Source organism: Mesoplodon mirus, assembly GCF_964341445.2.
Source record: "Mesoplodon mirus genome assembly, chromosome: X".
In the NCBI taxonomy this organism is placed as follows: Eukaryota; Metazoa; Chordata; class Mammalia; order Artiodactyla; family Ziphiidae; genus Mesoplodon; species Mesoplodon mirus.
Genome location: NC_138981.1, coordinates 102,762,007 through 102,780,849, shown reverse-complemented (window position 1 = coordinate 102,780,849; position 18,843 = coordinate 102,762,007). Strand labels below are relative to the sequence as shown.

General features: G+C 41.5%; 1 protein-coding gene across 2 annotated transcripts in view; it reads left to right on the top strand.

Annotated features, from left to right (window-relative positions):
* Nucleotides 1–4,584: 4,584 nt before the first annotated feature.
* The window catches only part of STEEP1 (STING1 ER exit protein 1), a 31,760-nt gene continuing 17,501 nt past the window's right edge, over nucleotides 4,585–18,843 (top strand). For both annotated transcript variants that reach the window (XM_082610858.1, XM_082610857.1), the window contains exons 1-2: nucleotides 4,585–4,745; nucleotides 7,425–7,542. In XM_082610858.1, coding sequence (XP_082466984.1) covers nucleotides 4,622–4,745; nucleotides 7,425–7,542 — 242 coding nt within the window. In that variant the 5' untranslated portion in view covers nucleotides 4,585–4,621. The remainder of the gene's footprint in view (nucleotides 4,746–7,424; nucleotides 7,543–18,843) is intronic.

Here is an 18,843-nt window from a genome sequence, read left to right as displayed (position 1 = left end):
CTTTATAAGTTGACAAATCTTAATAATACTCCTCAGTTGTTGTTGTTTATTTGAAGAGTCAGTGCTGAGTTTAAAGAGATGGAAGAATTGGCCTGTATGGATAATCTGTAGATGACGGCAAATGAGAATATTTTCAAAAAAGTCAAGAAACCACTAATTCAATAAAACCTGGAGTAGAATCTGCTAAGATGCATTTCAAACATGTATGAAGGAGAAAAAGGCTTAGCTGGACAAATGTACAAAGCTTGCAAAAATGTAAGTTGTTTAAATCCTATAGTTATTTGTTACATATTATTGAACAGCAGGTACTCCCCAGGAAAATATTTTAATCTATCTTGTGTTATTCAACCATTCGTGTCAACAGTGAACTTCATTCACTCTCATGGACTAAACCATTGTCAGTTTCATGAATTTTTGTCAGAAAAAGAGGCTGAATATTCTGACTCGCCCTACCAACAGCAGTTCAACAACTTAGCAGTTATAAGGTTTTTTGTTGTTGTTTTGTTTGTTTTTGTAATTTTTTGTTTTGTTTTTGTATTTTTATAGCTCGTGGCTGGGACTGAAAATTTTCTGAGCCAGAAGAATCACCCTCAACCACTATTATCGAACACTGAATGGAATTAGCTTTTGCTGTAGAGGTAATAATGTTACTTAATAAATTTAACCTAAAATTACAAGGCAAAATGCTGCTTACATGTGAAATTTATACTGCAGTGAAATCACTCCGATGAAAACTGACATTTTCTGAACCACAAGTAATGTCTAGTTACTTAATTGCTTCCTGTGCTGTCAAATGTTAAAACAAAAAATCAAGATTTGCAGTCCCACACAAATTTGCAGTGGATATCTTTTCTGAGCTCAGATTACAGTTCCAGTGGTGTTTTTTGGACCCTGATGCAAGTGCAAAGGAAATTTCTGAATTTCAAAAGCAATTTAACTGTGCAGTTGAGGAGTTTCCACCTAAACTTCAATCGGAAGCGATTATTCTGCAATGTAACAACATACCGAAAGGCAAATGTCAAGAGAAGAATCTGATAGAATTCTATAAGTGCCATCTAAGAGATGAATATGCTCAATTAAAACTCAGATGCCTGTGGATTTTTTTTTTACATGCCTATGAAGCCAGTTCTCTTAAACTAGAATTGGGTTCATAAGCATGTAATCTGTACAATTGCATAGGGCCCTGCTTTCAGAAGGACCTTGCATTTGACTTAATGCTCAATTGTCAACATTTTGCAATTCTTTTTAAAAAAATTTATTTATTTATCTGTCTATTTTTGGCTGCACCGGGTCTTAGTTGCGGCACGTGGGATCTTCGCTGCAGCATGTGGTATCTTTTAGTTTTGGCACGTGGGCTCTTAGTTGCAGCATGCATGCGAGATCTAGTTCCCCAACCAGGGATTGAACCCAGGCCCTCTGCATTGGGAGCATGCAGTCTTACCCACTGGACCACCAGGGAAGTCCAGAGGTGCCTGTGGATTGATATCAGTATATGGCAGTACTTATCTGTGTTAAGATTTTTCTCAAAGATGAAATACATAAAATCTCATTACAGATAAGCATTAATGGATAAATATTTGTAACAGATTTTTTATTAAGACCTTTATTAACAGATGCTTGCAGTTTGTTAACTCTTGAAAAAATCAAGTTGTAAACTGTTATTACAGATTAAAAGTGAGGTTCCTAAAAATCTTGACCAATTGAAACAAGGTAAAAACCTTTAAAAATATATTGAAAAAAAAACAAAAACAGGAGAATTCCCTGGCGGTCCTGTGGTTAGGACTCTGCGCTTTCACTGCGCTTCCAGGGCATGGGTTCCATCCCTGGTCGGGGAACTAAGATCCCACATGCTGTGTGGCACGGCCCCCCCCAAAAAATAATAAGTGTATTGAGATTGTAACTGATTTGATGATAGGAAACACTCACTTTGAACCCCAATTAAGTGAAATATTATCATCTCCATAAAAGAATGCCATTCTTATTAGAAGATCTGTATTATGAAAAAAATTATACTCAATTATTATTATATTTTGAATTTCATTGATAAAACATTTGTGAAAATTTGTTTTCTCTCGTTATATAAGTACCTACATAATGTTCTTGATTTTTCCTCTTGGCTCTCAAAGCCTAAAATATTTACTCTCTAGCCCTTTACCCACCCCTGCGCTTGACTAAGCCACTTCAGGGAGGGAGACTATTTATAATTGATCACTGTGCAACCAGTATGTAGCACAGTGCCTAACACACAGTAGAAGATCAATAAATACTATTATAAAGAACATAGAATCATAGGGATGACACTGGACTAAGATCTAAGGAGCAAACGCTATGATTCTTTAAGACTTGACATTTCTTTTCTACTTTATTAACTCATGTTCATTTGACGGCTAGCAGATTCCTTTAAATTCTCATTGGTTTGCATCTTGTGTATCTTGAACACTACACTTCTTCCAGCTAACCTGTCAGTTTTCTGGTCACCAGCTCCTGCTTCCTTCAGTAAGTTCTCTGTTAAAAATCCACTATTTTGGTGTCATCACTTGAATCTATCCAATTTAAACTGTCTCAATGTCCTTATTCTGGATTGCCCCAGGCTCTGGTCCTCCACAGAGAGCGTTCTGGGAGAGTTTCTGGGTTGAGGAAGGAAGGGTGGAAGATGTTCCCTAAACCTGTGGCAGACGGGATCATTAAGATGCCTCTATTTGCAAATCACTTACATGATTAGGGTCTAGTATCCAAAAATATATAATGAACTCTCACAATTGAACAATATAATAATAACCCAATTAAAAATGGGCAAAGGATTGGAATAGACATTTCTCCAAAGAAGATAAGCATGTGAAAAGGTGCTCAGTATCATTAGCCATCAGAGAAAGGCAAATCAAACTCACAGTGAGATACCACTTCACACTCACCAGGATGGCTGTAATAAAAAAGACAAAGATAATTATTGGTGAGGACGTGAAGAAATCAGAACCCCACATACATTGCTGGTGGTAAATGTAAAATGTAAAATAATAAACTTGCTTTGGAAAACACTCTTAGCAGTTCCTCAAAAAGTTAAACATAAGGTAATCATATGACCCAGCAATTCCACTCTTAAGTAAACACCCAAGAGAACATACGTCCTCACAAAACATAAAAGCATAGAAACACATGTTCTCACAAAAACCTGGACACCAATGTCCATAGTAGCACTACTCTTTATATCACAAAAATGGAAACAACCCAATTGTCCACCAACTGATGAATGAATAAACACAATATGGTATATCCATACAACAGAATATTATTCAGTCATAAAAGGAATGAAGTTCCTTTTTACCAATTCATTACTACTTTTTTACTGATTCATGGTACAACATGGTTGAACCTTGAAAACATAAGTGAAAGAAGCCAGATACCAACAGCCATATATTGTATGATTTCATTCATATGAAATGTCCAGAAGAGGCAAATCCAGAGAGAGAAAGTTAGATTAATAGTCGCCAGTGGCTGGGAAAGAGGTGGGGAGAGTGACTGCTAAGGGATATGGGATTTCTTTGGGGGATGATGAAAATATTAGGTAGTGGTGATAGTTGCAAAACTCTGTGAATGTACTAAAACCCACTGAATTATATACTTTAAAAGGGTGAATTATGGGACTTCCCTGGTAGCTCAGTTGTTAAGGATCCACCTGCCAATGCAACGGACACGAGTTCGAGCCCTGGCCTGGGAAGATCCCACATGTCACGGAGCAACTAAGCCCATGTGCCACAACTACCGAGCCTGCGTTCTAGAGCCCGTGAGCTACAACTACTGAGCTCGCGTGCCACGACTACTGAAGCCCTCGTGCCTAGAGCCCATGTTCTGCAACAAAGAGAAGCCACTGCAGTGAGAAGCCCACGCACCACAACAGAGTAGCCCCTCTAGCTGCTAAAGAAAGCCTGTGTGTAGCAACGAAAACCCAACACAGCCAAAAAATAAATTAATTTTTTAAAAAGGGTGAATTATGTTATGTGAATTAGATCTCTTTTTTTTTTTTTTTTTTTTTTTTTTTTGCGGTACGCGGGCCTCTCACTGTTGTGGCCTCTCCCGTTGCGGAGCACAGGCTCCGGACGCGCAGGCTCCGGACGCGCAGGCTCCGCGGCCATGGCTCACGGGCCCAGCCGCTCAGCGGCATGTGGGATCTTCGCGGACCGGGGCACGAACCGGTGTCCCCTGCATCGGCAGACGGACTCTCAACCACTGCACCACTAGGGAAGCCCTAGATCTCAATTTTTAACATTCCTCTACTTCATTAGGTACTCATCCTGAATACAGCCAATCAAAATCATATTTAGAGGGCGACACACGTATACGTATGTATATATGCATATACATACGTATACGTGTATAGAAATATAAATGAATAATTTAAATTATTAAGTGTCCCAAGTAAAGCAGTCCCAGAGAACTTAGGTCAGGTTCTGGGAGACTCAGGGTGTCCCTATGCATCTTAGCCTAATGGTACGGCCGGGAAGGTCACACGACTACTATGGACGCGTGACCAGCCTAGGTAGGGGAGATCCGCGACGCATGAGTGACGTCATTTCTGCGCGACTCTTACTTTTGCCTTTTTGTTTTCCGACTGCTTCTCTGAGCTATGCCTAAAGTAGTTTCGCGGTCCGTAGTCTGCTCTGACACCCGGGATCGGGAGGAGTATGACGACGGCGAGAAGCCCCTTCACGTCTACTACTGTTTATGCGGCCAGATGGTCCTGGTGCTGGGTGAGTAGTCTGCAAGGAGCTAAACTTCGGGTTCTGGAGGGCGCATTTCTTCTCGCTGTGATCTGGCAGCCGAGTCTTTGCGAGGATTTCCGTCTCCATCAAAATCCTCCGTACCCATCCCGCCCCACTCCAGGGCAGCTTTTCGGTTTTCTGTTTAACCTTGTGATTCTGTATCCAGACCTCTCTCAAAACTAAATTCCTCTTCCGTAAAAAATGTACTCACTCTCCTCCCGCTCCGCGTCTAGAAACTTTGTAACCTTTCTGCCGGATACAAGGATACTGTAACAGCTCTGATGTTACATGAAAATAACCTCCTACCCGCATTGATCCTACATTCTCCTCCAGCTATAACCTCATTTCTTTGCTTCTTTTGTAGCAAAACTTCTAAAAAGAATTACCTATATGGGCTGTCTCTGCATCCTCACTTCCCATTCCTTCTTGCCCTCACTTCAAGCAGGCTTTCTTTCTCACCTCACCATCCAAATCATATTTGTCAAAGTTACTGACGAACGTGTTACCAGTTTCAGTGGTCAATTATCAGTGCTCATTTAAATGCCCCTCTCAGTGGCATTTGACAGATGATCACGCCATCCTTCTTGAAACCCTTCATTTGCATCCAAGACTCCACACTTTACTGATTTTTCTCCTACCTTGATTTTCCCCCCTCTCTGTGTCTGGCTCCTTTTTCTGTCTCAGACTTTTAGGCATTGCACGGTCCTACGGCTCAGTCCTCTCATCTGTTCTCAATCTGTACTCACTCCTTAGGCTATTGCAACCCTTCCCAAGCTTTAAATACCGTCTATATGCTGATGACTCCCAAATGTTCCTCTTTAACCTGAACCTCTTCTCAAACTCCAACTGCCTACTCAGCGTCTCCATTTGGATGTCTAATGGACCTCTTAAAGAGACTGTGTTCTCACAACATTGTAAATCAACTATACTTAAATAAAATTTTTTAAAAATTAAAAAAAGAGAGGGAGACCATGTTCAAAATTAACTTCATGATCTCCTACTTTCTGCTCTCCACTGTACCTCTCAGACTTCCCTATCACAGTCAGTGGTATCACTCTTCACAGAGTATCTCAGAATCATTCTTGGCTTCTCCATCCAGCCCATCAGCAAATTCTGCAGGTGCTTCCTTGAAAATCTATCTAGAATCTACTTTTTACCACCTCCATTTCTCCAAGCCACCACCATCCCTCACCTGGATTGCCACAGTAGTCTCTTGCTCACCACTCTTTGTCCCCAGAGTCTTGTTCCAAACCAGTGTTTTCCTGTAACGCTAAGAGTAAGACCAAAGTCCATAACGAGACCCTGTGTGATCAGACCTCCAGCTACCTCTCAGATTTCATCTCCTAACACTCTTCCCCTTGCTCACTGCACTCCAGCTACAGCGGCCTTTTTGATTTTTTTCTGTCATGTCAAAATGTTCCTGCCCACAGGGCCTTTGGGATCGGTATTTCTTCTGCCTCAAACCCTTTCCCCTCCATGCCCCCTTACTTGATTCAGGTCTCTGCTGAAATGTCACTTCCTTGGAAAACCCTTCTGTGACTACCTTATCTAAAATAGCACCCCTGTCACTCTTTGTCCTCTTACCGTGCCTGATTTTTCTGGGTAGCACTTATCACTATCTGGATCACTGTGCATCCTCTTAATATCCTGTCTAACTTTTTTTTATTAGCACTTATCATTATCCAAGATCATGTTATATAATTATTAATTTGAAAATTTCTGCCTCCTCTGCTGGCCCGTAAACTTCATCAGGTTAGGGTCTTTGTCTGCTCGGTTCTTTGCTGAATCCCCAGCACAGTGTTCCAACTGTGTCTGGTACATAGAAGGCCCTCCCGTATTTACTGAGTAAATGAATTCCCTTTTGATCACTTAGAGATGGGTCTGAATTCTTGTTCTGCTTCCTATTAAATGTGTGGCCAATCTCTTAGCCTTCCTAATCCTCAATTCCCTTACCTTTAAGCTAGGAATAGTAAATGTCTACTCCGGCAGGTTGTTGAGAAGAGTCACGAGCTGATGTGCAAACTGCCTCATGCTAGCTCCCCTCTCCACCTCCTCCGTGAATCTCCAATCACTCTGATCACTTGATTTCTCTGTCATCCTTTAGGTACTTAATTTGCATTGTATCAATTTTCCGTCTGCTTTATAACTGTACCTAATTTATTTCCTGTATGTTTTCATTGTTTTTGGATTAGAACTCCTCTAACTGGGATGGGTCATTCACATACCATATATATAATAGCATACCGCCTACCCACTCTCTCCTTTCCGAAGCACTTATCCAACTTTTCCAATCAATGCCTTCCTCATAGGCATTCCAGGACGTTTGATCGTCTCTTCTCATTCTAATACATTATAGCACAAGCCAAGTGTACCAGGATCAGAAATACTCATAGAAAACTTGAATTGCAGTGCTGGGAAGGACTTTTGAGATAATGTAATCAAGTAAGGAGAAAGAGCCCTAGAGAGGAAGTGATTAGCCAGAGCTGGGGCTAAAATCCAGGTCTCCTGACACCAAGTCATTTTTAGTTGGAACATTCAATAATAGGCTTCAATAAGCGTGATAATTATAGTAAAAATTACAGTGCTAAGGGCCCCACTGAAAGCTTCTGATTGCCTCAGGGTATTTTTCAGTGGCTCTCGTGACCAAATCTTTCTCCATTCCACCAGACTGTCAGTTGGAGAAATTGCCCATGAGGCCCCGGGATCGGTCCCGTGTGATTGATGCTGCCAAACACGCCCACAAGTTTTGTAACACAGAAGACGAGGAGACTATGTATCTTCGGAGGTAAGAGGTTGATGTTCTCTGTCTAGGATTTCCTGGTTGTCTTGGGGTCTAGTTCTGAGGAGTATAAATACCCCATCTAGTATGGAACAGGTCATCCATTTGGGGCCCAATATTTTGACATTTGTGGTGGGTTTCTAACTTCTGTTAATGCAGCCATATCTTTATTGTGCTTTGTTGAAGTGGTGCTGAGATGTGATTCTGTTGCCACTTGATAGCTGTAATTCGGGGTTTTTGCAAGTAGAATGAGTTCATTCAACCTGTAATCTCCAGCACACCAGGTGCCGGGCACTGAGCTAGGGACTGGATCAGCAAAGATAAATAAGGCACTGTCCTTACCATTAAAGAGCTCATGGCTCAGTGAGGGAACAGATTACCTACTGTGATATGATAAAATACTGGTGTGGTGAACAGAAGCCTATGGGAAAACAGACAGCAGCAGATCATCTTGCCTGAATGGTGGTCAAGAAGGACACCAGAAGATGGTGACATTTGTGTTTGGCCTTGAACTAGGATTTCACCAAGTAGATGGAGGAGCATTCCAGGTGGAGGGGACTCTGGAAGCATTAAAAGCACCAAATATGGTGTGCCTGGGAAATTTAAGTAGTCCCTTGTGGCTAGAGCCTAAGTTACTTTACAGGAAGCGGTTCATGCATCCTGGGGTGAGGACAGAGTAGAATGCTAAAGTAGACAAGTTTGGACTTTATCTTCAGGCAATAGCCATCTTCTTTTTTTAAGTAGAGGAGTGACATGGTTAGATCTGTTTTAGATTTGGGAGTCCTTGGTGTATATGGGGAGTTGAAACCTGGGAAGGGATACAGTTACATGGAAAGTGTGTGGAGCAAGAAGAGAGGATTGAAGACGCCATCCTGGGAAACACTGATGTTTGAAAAGCAGACAAAATAATTGGAACATAACCAGGAGAACCTGGTGATGTGGAAAACAGGAGAGGAGAGAATTTCAAGAAGTGAGGGAAGGGGGTGGTCATCAACAGGTGCCAAATGCCACAGAGAGGTCATCCTGCTCTAAGTCCGTTCATTCATTCAGCAAATATTTCATTTATTGAGCTCCTACTGTGTGCCAGGTACTGTCCTAAAAGTCTGGGATATACTAGTGTATTAGTTTGTTAGGGCTGCTATAACAAAGTACCATAAACTAGGCGGCTTAAAACAACAGAAATGAATTGTCTCACAGTTCTAGAGGCTGGATTCTGAGATTACTGTGTCGGTAGGGCCATGCTCTCTCTTGAAGGTTCTAGGGGAGGAGCCTTGCTTGCCCCTTCCTAGCTTCTGGTGTTTGCCGGCAGTCCTTAACATTTCTTGACCTGTAGATGCATCACTCTAGTCTCTGTCTGCATCATTGTATGGCTCTTTCCCTGTGTTTCTGTCTCTGTGTTTCTTCTCTTCTTACAAGGACGCCAGTTATATTAAATTAAGGGAACATTCTGCTCATCTCTGTGACCTCATCTTAACTAATTATATCTGCAATGACCCTCTTTTCAAATAAGGTCACACTCTGAGGTTCCTGGAAGGGCATAACTTTTTAAGGGACACTATCCAAACCAGTACAACCAGTAAACAAGCAAAGAACCTTGCCTGTACAGAGCTTATATTCTAGTGTTGAACCGGAAAAAGCTGCAGGCTGACATCTAGCTATGTTTATTTAAGAAACCAAACTGTTATCAGCCCACACTAATGAAAACAGTTAGAAACTATTGCTAGGCGACATTCAGTACCAAATCAGGCACCACTGTGACAAATGAGCTTCTAGAATTATGTAGTTGAAGAGAAAATTGCTTATATACAGGATACAAGTGGGGACACAGATTATAAAACATATGAAATTCACGAAGGAAGGCCCTCCAGGTAACATTGGGAAAGTCCTCCATTGTGGTATATAGGAAGGTTTATAAATAACATGCCCTATCTTAAACTAATCCATTCTCTTGTGCTTTTTCTCCCTCTATTAACCTTTATTTAGGTTTCTGATTTTGAAAATTCTCAACTGTCTTTAGGATTGCTAAAATATTTATTACATGTATCATAATTATATGTGACAGTTCTAGATAATATGTATTAAACGTATATATATATTAGTTAATACAGAAAGTAATCTAACAACACAACTAGGCCACAGGCTCCTATGGCACTATAAGGCAGATGCCGTCACCTGTAGGCCAGAAAACTGGGAGGCCCTAGGCTGAAGTGGCAACCCTGGAATCCAGTCAGCCTGTTGCTGGAAGTGAGCCAGCTTTGGGCCCAGCCTTAGTGCCGGGTATTGCACAGGCCAGTGACCTCTGGCCAAGTGACTCTGTTGGGCCACAGAGTTCTCAGAGTTTACCAAAAAGGCATGGTAGACTTCCCCCTTGGTTGACATAGTTCCTGCTCTAATCATGAACAGTCTTTCCAAGGGCCCACTTTAGCATGCTCCTTTCTTATCAGGGGTGAAATTTCAGTCTGATCTTACCCCTCCTATTCTTTAGCCAGATGAGTGTGAGAGCCCCAGTTACTGAAAATATGGCAGTCTGCCTAATGCATGCCCTGGAGCCTGTCACTTTCCACCTCCAAGTCTTCCATTCTAAAGTACCTCTCCTTTGACTCTGTTGTTCCCTAGTACCTTCCCTCCCTCATCCATTGCTTCCCCAGTTGCCCATCCAGTGGGTGCTTTTCTATCTGGATCTTTGTTGACCATGCCTCCCTTGATGCTGTTTCCTTCCTTGACTTCTGTGAAGCTACTCTTGTGATTCTCCTTCTACTTCTTTGGCTTTCTCAGTCTTCTGGATTCTTCTTCCTGCCCCTTAAATGTTGGCATTCCCCAGGGTTCTGACCTTGATTTTATCCCCTCTCTCTCTATACTCTCCTTGGCCATTCTCACCACCTCTCATGGCATCAGTTACACTTATATGCTGATGACTCACAAAATCTAGATCTGCCTCCGTTTCTCTCTTGTGCCCAGAACTGTATATCTAACTACCTATTCTACCTCTTCACCTGACGTTCTACCTCAGATACAGCATGACTAAAGCCAAACTCATTTCTCTAACGTGGAAAATCCCACAGATTTGTTCACTCAGCACCACTCCAACACTCTACTATTTTACCTGCCTATATACCAGTGTCTGTAAAGATAGGGTACATATTCCAGCTTCTCCCCACTCCAAAAACCCCCTAAGATTCTGAATGTGACTTAGCTTTTGCCAAGTAAAATGGACAGAAGTAGAAGTTGTTGGGTGGGGCTTCCAAGGAAAGTCCTTTTTACTCTTCTCATTCCTTCCTGCTTTTTTGAAAACGGGCGTGATAATTGGAGCACCAGCAGCCATCCTGGGACTGGAAAGGGAAGGCCACAAGGATTGCAGAGTTTTTGCCATGCTATCCTTGGGTCTCAACCATTACCAGGAACCGCCTTCCTCTACACTTATTTTACGTGAGAAGAAACTCTTGTGTTGAAGCCACTGCAGTCAGGTCTCTGAAGGTGTCAGCTAAACACAATTCCTTCTTTTTCCTCCTCCTACGATGACATCACCACTCACGCAGTGGCCCGGGGCAGAAATCTGGGAGCCAGTCCTGTCTTTGTCTCATCCATCCCCGCGCCCCACCATCCCCTGCACACATCCAGTCACTCACCATGTAATGTCGATTCTACCTTCTAGTCTGTCTTGTGGCTGCCTCCTCCTGTTCAGCCCAGCCACACTGCCATCATTCTGGTACCCATCATCACTTGCTTGGGCTATCGAAGTGTCCTCTTACCTCCCCCCACCCCCCGCTCTCCTCCAGTCTATCGTCTACTGCCTGAATGATCTCACATGCACGTTATGTTAGTTTCCTGCTTCAGATCTTTCAGTGACTCTTCATCACCTACAGCAGTGCCTTTCAAACGTTTTTAAGCAATGAATCCTTTCTTCAAATGAAATTTTTACCAGAAGTATAAATAAACAAGAAGCTTCTCTGATTGGGGAAGAGTTGAGCCCAACCCATTAAGGACTTCTCCCCTTTCTCCTATCCGATTTCATTTAGGGATCATTGTGGAGCGCAATTTAAAAAATCCTGGCTAGCAGGATAAAATCCAAGTCTGAAGGCTGTCTATGATCTGGCCCTAGCCTACCTGTTCATCCTCATCTCCTGGTATTCCTATGGGTTTTTTTGTTGTTGTTGTTTGTTTTTTTGAACAGCAAACATTGATCATCTCATATAGTTTCTGTGGGTCAGGAATTTAAGAACAGCTTAGCTGGATGGTCTCTCATGAGGCTGTGGTTAAGAGGTCGACCATGGGTGCAGTCATTTGAAGTCTTCATTAGGGCTGGAGGTTCCACTTCCAAGGTGGTTCACTCACATGGTTGGCAGCTGAGTGCTAACTGTTGGGAAGAAGCATTAGTTCTTTAGAACAAGGATCTTCCATAGGGCTGCTTGAGTATCCTCGTGACATGGCAGCTGGCTTCCCACAGTGTGAGTAATCCAAGAGAGAGCGAGTTGGAAGCTATAATGCCTTTTATGACCAAGACTCAGAAGTTACACACCATCATTTCTTCAGTGTCTTATTGGTGTCACAAGTCAGCTGTGTTCATTGTGGGAGGGCAATATACAAGGATAATTGACATTATTATGTCAATACCGGGGGGGAGAATCATTGGGGCCATCTTAGATGCTGCTACCACAACCAGGGAGAATGTTTTATTTTGTCTTTGGCCTTTCCTATCTCACATATTCCTAGAGATTAAGGACAAGAAAGAAAATCAAGGTCCATTAAGTCCAAATATCTAGCTCATATTAATCTCTTCTTTATAATTGTACCACTTAAAACCCTTGTCTTATTTGTATTAAAGTCTCAATATCTCAAGAAGGTGAACTTTTTTTCTTTTTTGGCTGTGCCATGCGGCTTGCAGGATCTTAGTTCCCCGACCAGGAATTGAACCCGTGCCCTCTGCAATGGAAGCATGGAGTCCCAACCACTGGACTGCCAGGGAAGTCCCTGTAGCTTTTTGTGTCTGGCATCTTTCATTTAGTATATTTTCAAGATTCATCCATGTGTAGAATGACTCAATAAATCATTTTTTTTTTGGCTGCGTTGGGTCTTCGTTGCTGAGCGTGGGCTTTCTCTAGTTGCAGCCAGTGGGGGCAACTGTTCGTTGCGGTGTGCGTGCTTCTCATTGTGGTGGCTTCTCTTGTTGCGAAGCACAGGCTCTAGGCTCGCGGGCTCAGTAGTTGTGGCGCATGGGCTTAGTTGCTTCACGGCATGTGGGATCTTCCTGAACCAGGGCTCGAACCCGTGTCCCCTGCATTGGCAGGCAGATTCTTAACCACTGTGCCACTAGGGAAGCCCCATCATTTCTCTTTGTGGGTGAATAATATTCTATTGTATAGATACACCACGTTTTGTTTATCCATTCATCAGTTGATGGACATTTGGGCTTTATTTATTTTTGGCTGCGTTGGGTCTTCGTTGCTATGCACAGACTTTCTCTAGTTGCGGCAAGTGAGGGCTACTCTTCGTTGTGGTGCACGGGCTTCTCACTGCGGTGGCTTCTCTTGTTGCGGAGCATGGGCTCTATGTGCACGGGCTTCAGTAGTTGTGGCTCACAGGCTCAGTAGTTGTGGCACATGGGCTTAGTTGCTCCGCGGCATGTGGATCTTCCTGGACCAGGGCTCGAACCCGTGTCCTCTGCATTGGCAGGTGAATTCTTTTTTTTTTTTTTTTCTTTTTGCGGTATGCGGGCCTCTCACTGTTGTGGCCTCTCCCGTTGCGGAGCACAGGCTCCGGATGCGCAGGCCCAGCGGCCATGGCTCACGGGCCCAGCCGCTCCGCGGCATATGGGATCCTCCCAGATCGGGGCACGAACCCGTATCCCCTGCATCGGCAGGCGGACTCTCAACCACTGCGCCACCAGGGAGGCCCGGCAGGTGAATTCTTAACCATTGTGCCACCAGGGAAGTCCTGTGTTGTTTTTTTTTTTTTAACTAACTTTTTAAAGTATTATGGCTAATGCTGCTGTAAACATTTGTGTACAAGTTTTTGTGTGAACATGCTTTTGGTTCTCATGGGTGGATATGTATGAGTTGCTGGATCATATGGTAACTCTGTGTTTAACCTTTTGAGGACCTGGTAGCGTGGTTTCAAAAGCAGTTGCACCATTTTACATTCTTGCCAGTAGTATATGAGAGTTCCTGTTTCTCCACATCCTTGCCAATAATTGTTATTGTCTGCCCCTTTTTTTTTTTTTTGCGATACGCGGGCCTCTCACTGTTGTGGCCTCTCCCATTGCAGAACACAGGCACCGGACACGCAGGCCCAGCGGCCATGGCTCACGGGCCCAGCCGCTCTGCGGCATGTGGGATCTTCCCGGGGCAAGAACCCACGTCCTCTGCATCGGCAGGCAGACTCTCAACCACTGCACCACCAGGGAAGCCCATTGTCTACCTTTTTGATATAGCTATCCTAGTGTGTATGAGATGGTATCATTGTGGTTTTTTTTTTTTTTCTCTTGTAACAGTCTTAATTTTTTTTAATTTTTTTTTAATTTTTTTTAACAAATTTAATCAGTTATACATATACATATGTTTCCATATCCCCTCCCTTTTGCGTCTCCCTCCCATCCTCCCTATCCCACCCCTCCAGGCGGTCACAAAGCACCGAGCTGATCTCCCTGAGTTATGCGGCTGCTTCCCACTAGCTATCTACCTTACGTTTGGTAGTGTATATATGTCCATGCCGCTCTTTCACTTTGTCACAGCTTACCCTTCCCCCTCCCCATATCCTCAAGTCCATTCTCTAGTAGGTCTGTGTCTTTATTCCTGTCTTACCCCTATGTTCTTCATGACATTTTTTTTTCTTAGATTCCATATATATGTGTTAGCATACAGTATTTGTCTTTCTCTTTCTGACTTACTTCACTCTGTATGACAGACTCTAGGTCTATCCACCTCATTACAAATAGCTCAATTTCATTTCTTTTCATGGCTGAGTAATATTCCATTGTATATATGTGCCACATCTTCTTTATCCATTCATCCGATGATGGACACTTAGGTTGTCTCCAGCTCCGGGCTATTGTAAATAAGGCTGCTATGAACATTTTGGTACATGTCTCTTTTTGAATTATGGTTTTCTCAGGGTATATGCCCAGTAGTGGGATTGCTCTGTCATATGGTAGTTCTATTTGTAGTTTTTTAAAGAACCTCCATACCATTCTCCATAGTGGCTGTACCAATTCACATTCCCACCAGCAGTGCAAGAGTGTTCCCTTTTCTCCACACCCTCTCCAGCATTTATTGTTTCTAGATTTTTTGATGATGGCCATTCTGACCGGTGTGAGATGATATCTCATTGTAGTTTTGATTTGCATTTCTCTAATGAGTAAAGATGTTGAGCATCCTTTCATGTGTTTGTTGGCAGTCTGTATATCTTCTGTGGAGAAATGTCTATTTAGGTCTTCTGCCCATTTTTGGATTGGGTTGTTTGTTTTTTTGTTATTGAGCTGCCTGAGCTGCTTATAAATTTTGGAGATTAATCCTTTGTCAGTTGCTTCATTTGCAAATATTTTCTCCCATTCTGAGGGTTGTCTTTTGGTCTTGTTTATGGTTTCCTTTGCTGTGCAAAAGCTTTTAAGTTTCATTAGGTCCCATGTGTTTATTTTTGTCTTTATTTCCATTTCTCTAGGAGGTGGGTCAAAAAGGATCTTGCTGTGATTTATGTCATAGAGTGTTCTGCCTATGTTTTCCTCTAAGAGCTTGATAGTTTCTGGCCTTACATTTAGGTCTTTAATCCATTTTGAGCTTATTTTTGTGTATGGTGTTAGGGAGTGATCTAATCTCATACTTTTACATGTCCCTATCCAGTTTTCCCAGCACCACTTATTGAAGAGACTGTCCTTTCTCCACTGTACATTCCTGCCTCCTTTATCAAAGATAAGGTGACCATATGTGCGTGGGTTTATCTCTGGGCTTTCTATCCTGTTCCACTGATCTATCTTTCTGTTTTTGTGCCAGTACCATACTGTCTTGATTACTGTAGCTTTGTAGTATAGTCTGAAGTCAGGGAGCCTGATTCCTCCAGCTCCATTTTTCGTTCTCAAGATTGCTTTGGCTATTCGGGGTCTTTTGTGTTTCCATACAAATTGTGAAATTTTTTGTTCTAGTTCTGTGAAAAATGCCAGTGGTAGTTTGATAGGGATTGCATTGAATCTGTAGATTGCTTTGGGTAGTAGAGTCATTTTCACAATGTTGATTCTTCCAATCCAAGAACATGGTACATCTCTCCATCTATTTGTATCATCTTTAATTTCTTTCTTCAGTGTCTTATAATTTTCTGCATACAGGTCTTTTGTCTCCTTAGGTAGGTTTATTCCTAGATATTTTATTCTTTTGGTTGCAATGGTAAATGGGAGTGTTTCTTTGATTTCACTTTCAGATTTTTCATCATTAGTATATAGGAATGCCAGAGATTTCTGTGCATTAATTTTGTATCCTGCTACTTTACCAAATTCATTGATTAGCTCTAGTAGTTTTCTGGTAGCATCTTTAGGATTCTCTATGTATAGTATCATGTCATCTGCAAACAGTGACAGCTTTACTTCTTCTTTTCCAATTTGGATTCCTTTTATTTCCTTTTCTTCTCTGATTGCTGTGGCTAAAACTTCCAAAACTAGGTTGAATAAGAGTGGTGAGAGTGGGCAACCTTGTCTTGTTCCTGATCTTAGTGGAAATGGTTTCAGTTTTTCACCATTGAGGACGATGTTGGCTGTGGGTTTGTCATATATGGCCTTTATTATGTTGAGGAAATTTCCCTCTATGCCTACTTTCTGCAGGGTTTTTATCATAAATCGGTGTTGAATTTTGTCGAAAGCTTTCTCTGCATCTATTGAGATGATCATATGGTTTTTCTCCTTCAATTTGTTAATATGGTGTATCACGTTGATTGATTTGCGTATATTGAAGAATCCTTGCATTCCTGGAATAAACCCCACTTGATCATGGTGTATGATCCTTTTAATGTGCTGTTGGATTCTGTTTGCTAGTATTTTGTTGAGGATTTTTGCATCTATGTTCATCAGTGATATTGGCCTGTAGTTTTCTTTCTTTGTGACATCCTTGTCTGGTTTTGGTATCAAGGTGATGGTGGCCTCGTAGAATGAGTTTGGGAGTGTTCCTTCCTCTGATATTGTTTGGAAGAGTTTGAGAAGGATAGGTGTTAGCTCTTCTCTAAATGTTTGATAGAATTCGCCTGTGAAGCCATCTGGTCCTGGGCTTTTGTTTGTTGGAAGATTTTTTATCACAGTTTCAATTTCAGTGCTTGTGATTGGTCTGTTCATATTTTCTATTTCTTCCTGGTTCAGTCTCGGCAGGTTGTGCATTTCTAAGAATTTGTCCATTTCTTCCAGGTTGTCCATTTTATTGGCATAGAGTTGCTTATAGTAATCTCTCATGATCTTTTGTATTTCTGCAGTGTCAGTTGTTACTTCTCCTTTTTCATTTCTAATTCTATTGATTTGAGTCTTCTCCCTTTTTTTCTTGATGAGTCTGGCTAATGGTTTATCAATTTTGTTTATCTTCTCAAAGAACCAGCTTTTAGTTTTATTGATCTTTGCTATCGTTTCCTTCATTTCTTTTTCATTTATTTCTGATCTGATTTTTATGATTTCTTTCCTTCTGCTAACTTTGGGATGTTTTTGTTCTTCTTTCTCTAATTGCTTTAGGTGCAAGGTTAGGTTGTTTATTCGAGATGTTTCCTGTTTCTTAAGGTGGGATTGTATTGCTATAAACTTCCCTCTTAGAACTGCTTTTGCTGCATCCCATAGGTTTTGGGTTGTCGTGTCTCCATTGTCATTTGTTTCTAGGTATTTTTAAATTTCCTCTTTGATTTCTTCAGTGATCACTTCGTTATTAAGTAGTGTATTGTTTAGTCTCCATGTGTTTGTATTTTTTACAGCTCTTTTCCTGTAATTGATATCTAGTCTCATAGCATTGTGGTCGGAAAAGATACTTGATACAATTTCAATTTTCTTAAATTTACCAAGGCTTGATTTGTGACCCAAGATATGATCTATCCTGGAGAATGTTCCATGAGCACTTGAGAAAAATGTGTATTCTGTTGTTTTTGGATGGAATGTCCTATAAATATCAATTAAGTCCATCTTGTTTAATGTATCATTTAAAGCTTGTGTTTCCTTATTTATTTTCATTTTGGATGATCTGTGCATTGGTGAAAGTGGGGTGTTAAAGTCCCCTACTATGAGTGTGTTACTGTCAATTTCTCCTTTTATGGCTGTTAGTATTTGCCTTATGTATTGAGGTGCTCCTATGTTGGGTGCATAAATATTTACAATTGTTATATCTTCTTCTTGGATCGATCCCTTGATCATTAGGTAGTGTCCTTCTTTGTCTCGTCTAGTAGTCTTTATTTTAAAGTCTATTTTGTCTGATATGAGAATTGCTACTCCAGCTTTCTTTTGATTTCCATTTGCATGGAATATCTTTTTCCATCCCCTTACTTTCAGTCTGTATGTGTCTCTAGGTCTGAAGTGGGTCTCTTGTAGACAGCATATATATGGGTCTTGTTTTTGTATCCATTCAGCCAATCTGTGTCTTTTGGTGGGAGCATTTAGTCCATTTACATTTAAGGTAATTATTGATATGTATGTTCCTGTTCCCATTTCCTTAATTGCTTTGGGTTCGTTATTGTAGGTATATTCCTTCTGTTGTGTTTCTTGCCTAAAGAAGTTCCTTTAGCATTTGTTGTAAAGCTGGTTTGGTGGTGCTGAACTCTCTCAGCTTTTGCTTGTCTGTAAACGTTTTAATTTCTCCATCAAATCTGAATGAGATCCTTGCTGGGTAGAGTAATCTTGGTTGCAGGTTTCTCTCCTTCATCACTTTAATTATGTCCTGCCACTCCCTTCTGGCTTGTAGAGTTTCTGCTGAGAGATCAGCTGTTATCCTGATGGGGATTCCCTTGTGTGTTATTTGTTGTTTTTGCCTTGCTGCTTTTAATATGATTTCTTTGTGTTTAATTTTTGACAGTTTGATTAATATGTGTCTTGGCGTATTTCTCCTTGGATTTATTCTGTATGGGACTCTCTGTGCCTCCTGGACTTGATTAACTATTTCCTTTCCCATATTAGGGAAGTTTTCAACTATAATCTCTTCAAATATTTTCTCAGTCCCTTTCTTTTTCTCTTCTTCTTCTGGAACCCCTATAATTCGAATGTTGGTGCGTTTAATGTTGTCCCAGAGGTCTCTGAGACTGTCCTCTGTTCTTTTCATTCTTTTTTCTTTATTTTGCTCTGCATCAGTTATTTCCACTATTTTATCTTCCACC